This window comes from Crocodylus porosus, unplaced genomic scaffold (assembly GCF_001723895.1).
Source record: "Crocodylus porosus isolate Cpor-Errol unplaced genomic scaffold, CroPor_comp1, whole genome shotgun sequence".
NCBI lineage: Eukaryota > Metazoa > Chordata > Crocodylia > Crocodylidae > Crocodylus > Crocodylus porosus.
In genome coordinates, this window is record NW_017728909.1 from 60083393 (window position 1) to 60089392 (window position 6000).

At 38.0% G+C, this 6000-nt stretch overlaps 1 protein-coding gene across 1 annotated transcript in view; it reads left to right on the forward strand.

The window, feature by feature from the left end:
* ADGRV1 (adhesion G protein-coupled receptor V1) overlaps positions 1–6000 on the forward strand; it is a 466251-nt gene that overhangs the window by 133048 nt on the left and 327203 nt on the right. The window contains exons 37-39 of the mRNA XM_019532360.1: positions 129–308; positions 2377–2540; positions 3147–3240. Coding sequence (XP_019387905.1) covers positions 129–308; positions 2377–2540; positions 3147–3240 — 438 coding nt within the window. The remainder of the gene's footprint in view (positions 1–128; positions 309–2376; positions 2541–3146; positions 3241–6000) is intronic.

A 6000-nucleotide genomic window follows, 5' to 3' on the forward strand; every position in this document is an offset into this window, starting at 1 on the left:
TGCTTGATTAATTTCATTAACTATGTGATTGACTGCCTGGCATATAATATTGCAAACTGTAACCAATATTGAAATACATTTCAGTTGTTTGAAATTCTTTCTAATCAAATGCACTGACTATTTTACAGGAATTCCTTCAACAGGTGCTGCTGTTTTGGATAGCCAAGGGTATGAAGCTATTCTGACAGTTGAGGCTAGTGATGAACCACATGGAGTTTTGAATTTTGCTTCTTCATCCAGGATAGTTTTAGTCCAAGAGGGAAATAGAACCATCCAGCTTTTTATCAACAGAGAATATGGATCTTTAGGTTTGTGTAATTCTCTGCAATATGGAGGTCTTACATTTTATGAACATGTATTTATTGGCCAAGTAAAAGTTAGGAGGAGTCATACCAGTCAGATGTTCATCTCTGTTTATACCTTTCTGATTTCTGAAATCTTATTTGAATAATGTAGTTACTGCTGTCAAAAACCCAGAGAGGACAGTAACCAAATATTCTTCATCTTTATTCTAGCTTATCCATTGTATGCCTTAATTTATAACTACACAAGTTAGTAAAGTAACAACACTCCTAAAGAAAGGATCATTTGAGAACTACCCATAATCACTAACAATATTCTGCCTTTTCAAAATAAAGCATCAAAAGGATGGAAAAGTACATGAAGTTAAATGGAAATTGGACTGTGGTTAGTTCCTTCATTTCTTGTGCAGAAGGAGAGGGGACTATGACAGAGGTTCCTTCTCTGTGACAAAGTAGACACAATGCTTTTTTATACTAGGTGCTTGCTTTGTCCTAGCATAATGACTAGGCATGTGGTATAGTATGATTACTTCTCCTAGCCCGGTAAGAAATGCACATTCATTAATTTTGTTACCCCTTTGCTATTCACCCCTCCAATCCAGTTCATCTGTAAGCTCTATTTATCTAACATAAAATGCCCGGCAACAGAGATATAGCCTGAGCCACTGCAGACATGTGTTGGCAATTCTGGGATGTCTGTGCAATTACAAACCAGTTCAGCCTAGCCAGGTTAGACTAACCTGCAAACATTGAATCAGTTCAGGCTCATGCCTTTTGAATACCTGTCCCTAGCCTAAAGGATTGAACTTAAGGGGCTAAAACATCATTCTTCATAAGAGGCAGGAGAAGGGAATGAAATTAAAAGTGCCAGTGTTATTAAAACCTAAGTTTAAAGGTACATTCTCCTCACTGCTTCAACCATGCTGCAGTAATATGCAGTTTTCCAGGGACTGGTCAACCATAAGGATTCAGCACTGCGTAGGGACAAGTCCCTCCTTAGAAAGCAACCTCCAGAGAATTGGAGAAGTGGAAACTTGGGGAAGTTTCCAGAGAGGATAAGCTAGAATAAATTATTCTAAGGTAGAATAAATGTGCACTTCTTACCCAGCTAGGAACAGTAATCATACTGTACCACATGTCTAGTCATTATGCTAGGACAAAGCAAGCACCTGGTATAAAAAAAGTGTTGTGTCTACTTTGTCACAGAGAAGGAACCTCTGTCATATTGTTAGTGATTATGGGTAGTTCTCAGATGTTCCTTTCTTTAGGAGTGTTGTTACTTTACTAAATCGTATAGTTATAAATTAGGGCATATAATGGTGATTTATGGCAACTATGCAAATATCCACTTCATGCATCATCTTTAAATTTCAGGAAATTGGTAGTTTCATGTCTGAATGAGAGAGTTAATCACTTGATATGTAAAAAATTACTGACATACTGTAGGAGAAATATAAACAAAAAATAACCACAAATCATACTCAGTTTGCTTTTACATCTAATTTAGTTATTTAAAAGGAGAAAGTTTGGAGAAAGGCTTCCTTTTCTTTGGGAGAAATTAGCACCATTTGGCAAGGAACAAAGATGATTTCTAGAAATGACAGTAAACTGGGACATAGGACAGGTGTGTTCAATCAACCTGATCAAAAGCTAAAGCTTCAAATACATGAGCAATTGCTTTCATTGTTAATTGCAAATCTTAGAAGCTTTGGCATGGCTGGCTGTCCTGGAACCAAGAAGCCAGCAATCCTTTTGTCTCTAGTACTGGGGTAGTCTGTTTAGCAAGCCCTGTAGTCCCATTTGGAAGAAAGAAGTATGGCTGGGGACCCTGAACTTTAAAGATGCATGACTCTACTGCAGACCTGCCCGGTTGATTGTTTCAGAGCCAAGGACTTAGTGCTTCCCCACAGACTCACTGAAAGCTTTTGATCTAATCTCTATTCTGTAATTACCTGGCTGTAAATCAAGGATACCTCTTACTTTCTCCCATGCTTTTTCTATCTTGCTACTTGGTTTGTAGTCATGTAGGAGCTAGAATAAAAAACATGTTTTGCTTTTGTTTCAAATTCACCAGGTGTTATCAATATCACATATACAACAGTTCCAGGATACCTTAAATTAAGGAATCAGACAGAAGGGACCTTGGCTGAACCTGGAGTTGATTATATACCTGTTTCTGGATCATTGCTTTTAGGGGAAGGTGAAACATCAGCTGCCATAAATATTACCATTCTGGAGGTAAATTTTAATCCCTTTCATCAATACACATGTTGAATGAAAGCATAATCTGGTCCCAGTTTCTACATCCTGCCTATAATTTAATGCTGTATAGCATATTTCATTGTGTTTTAGAAATAATGAAAAGAGCTTTTTGCCTTAATGGTAAAAATGGAAATCAAAGGGGTGCAGTTAATCAGAGAGAGCAGATACAAATAGATATACATAAATCAAATTGAACCATCTCATTAAGTTTTACTCAATATCTAGAATTAAGAATATTGTTCTTTTTTAACTACAAACTGTTATGAATTGATTTCTCCTTCTGTTCTTATGTTTTTTGTTTGTTTTCTTTTTAGTGGGTTATTTTTAATGCCTTTAAATTCACAATGGAATTTATGTTCAGGAATAGTTTGGTGTCACTGTAGTGACTTCTCTATGAAATTTAATGCTTTATGTGATATGTCTCACATGAAGATTACTCTCAGACCCAGTACTATTTCAGGAAGGTAGAAAGGAGACTTAATATGATTGCGATATTGGACTTAGTGTTGCTTTTTGGGTGAGTTGCAAATTGTTTCTTTAAAAGACTCAAAAAGGAATGTTTATTCTATTTGTGTTTTTCAGGATGATATTCCAGAGGTGCAGGAATTCTTCCTTGTTAATTTAACTTCAGTTGAGCTCATCTTGTATCCTATGACAACATCTCCTCCCAAACTGGGTATATCATCTGCATCAGTAAAATAATTACTTTTTCAATTTGTATTTGTTGTATGAATTTAATAATATTCTCTAGATTGACTGTTATTATAGTAGCTTAGTGACAACACAGGTGTACAGCAAGAATACCTAAAAGAGTTGGTCAGTTATCATAAGAACCAAGACTGAGATGTATTAATTTCAGTTATTTTTACAGAAGCTATTTATTTAATGTATGGTTTTGTTTTTGTTTTGTTTTGTTTTTTAAAAGCCTTGATCATTTTGCTAAATCATTAATATGAGGACTTCCTATTGAAATTTGAGAACTAGACTTCCAGTGTGAAAATACTTTAGGGATAGTGAGAAAAAAATATTCTTGAAAATTTGATAAATGAATGATTATTTGTCTTAGTAAAATATCTTGGCTATCTGATTCAGCACAATGCTTATGACAGTTATGCAGAGATGAGAAGCTGGTCTCGTTCAAACCCAAACTGCTAAACAGAGGAGTAATTTCTCCAAAAGTAATACTGAGAATTGATTAGCTTTACCAAGAAATGCTATTTATTGTGCCTTGCATGTTAAGCCCTGTGTTGGAGACCAGCAGTGTTTGGAAGAAGTATTTTGCATCGTACATTATATTTCCAGGAACTGCAGAGGGCTTGTGACCTCTGGATCATTTATTTAAAGGTGCAGTGACCTCTTCAGATAAAAATGGGGCTATAGAGCCTGCAGAACCTCCCCCCCCCCGCAAAACAAAACAAAACAAAACAAAACATTCATAGTAGCTCGCAATCCTCATCCTCTGAACCCAGGGATTGCTACTGTGTCTGGTGTGCATTATATTACTCCAGACTTCTGCATCTTTATGGAGGCTGAGCACAATATTGTCCTTAATGTTTTGATTCGGTGGAGATTTCAGCCCGATTCGGCTGAATCAAATCAGGAGACCCTTTAATTTCTCTGAATTGAATTGGAACCCTCCGAATTGATTTGGAGAGGTTTGGAAGAATTCAGCGATTCAGACACAGCTATAAATATTTTTTCTATATACCTCTAGGTAGCAGGCAGCTCATGAGTGCTGCGATGCTGGGGCAGATGAAGTGTCCCACAGGAGCGCGGGGGTCTCCCAGCACGCTCAGCAGCAAACCTGGAAGTGGACCAGAAGCACTTCAGGTCCACTTCTCGGTCTGGCGGGGAACACACAGGGCCCCCGCACCCCTCCTGGCGCTCCTGTGGGACGCTTCATTTGCCCCAGCATCACAGCATTCACAGGCTGTGCCTGTACCTCATACATAGAAAAAACATTTAAAGCTGTGTCTGTGGCTGAATCACTGATTCTGTGAATCAGCATTGAATTTTCAGATTTGGATTTGGCTGAATCGAATCAGGGACAGTGATCCGAATCAACAAATTGAATCACTGTCCCCAATTTGGGCTGAATCCGAATAGAATACAGCCTGTTTTGCATACCCCTACCTGATAGCTGCTTATTCAATGTGTGCTTGGAGGAAAAGTGACAAAATAATATTTAAAGCAGTAAAACAACCTCACAAAGTTTCTTTATTGCTGTTTTACTAGGTTTGCTTTTGAGGTTAAAATCCTCTTAATCTTCCATTCACCTTTATTATATCGGCCCACTTGGTTAGATCCTGATCCTGCTTTCACTGAAATCAATGGCAAAATTCTCATTGACTTTAAGGAGAGCAGGACTAGATCCTTAATGTTAAGTTTGTGTCCTTCTACTGTCTTTCTTTGACTTCTTTCCCCTTTTCTTTGCATGCCTATAGAAGTGACTGAATTAATTCATTACAGACTAAAAGGTAAATTGTAATACTGATGAATCATATGGCCAGTCTGAACTAGGATTAGTTCATTGATGACACTTATTTCATAAAGGAAGTGTAACACCTGAGTGAAGTACACTTAATATCTGCTAGAAGTAAATTCGGTAATGGGTCATTTAGTCTTACCCTTCATTGTGCAAGGTACTTTGTCTCCTTGAATTACATTCACACAGCCCGGGTATATCACTGGGATGAACTGGCGCACACACTGTAGATGCATTTAAATTAATGAGACAAAAAATTCAATATAATCCTGCATTTATTGACTTATATCAGAATTTTACTAATTACAGCAGGGGAAATTTAAATTGGAGATTAAGAAGAACTTTTTCACTCTGAGAGTGGTTAAGCATTGAAACAGGCTACTCAGAAAGGTTTTGGAATTTTCATCCTGGGAAATCTTCAGGAACAGATTAGATGAATTCTTGACTGGGATGGTTTAGTGAGGGATGATCTTGTCTTGAGGAAGGGTTCTGCTGTGGTCCGTTCCAGGCCTAGTTTTTCTGTGATTCTGATTTTTCATTTCTATAATCTACCCACTTTATAATTTTCATGAAGGTATAAATCCTAGCAAATATTTATTAAGACAGTATTATAAAGGCGCATATATAGATATAAAATTATTAAGGTAATATTATAAGCAGGGACTGGAACAGTCACCTCCCTGCTCGGCCCCCCTCAGGCCCGAGGGGAGGCACACCTAGGCCAAGGGTTAGTGAGGAACTGGTTAGGGAACTTCTGGAGGGACTGGACGTATTCAAGTCAGCCAGTCCAGACGATCTCCACCCTAGAGTACTAAAGGAATTGGCTGAGGTCATTGCAGGACCCCTGGCACGGCTTTATGAGCACTCGTGGTGCTAGAGGACTGGAAGAGGGCCAACGTGGTTCCCATCTTCAAAAAGGGGAAGAAGGAGGACCCAGGAAACTATAGGCCA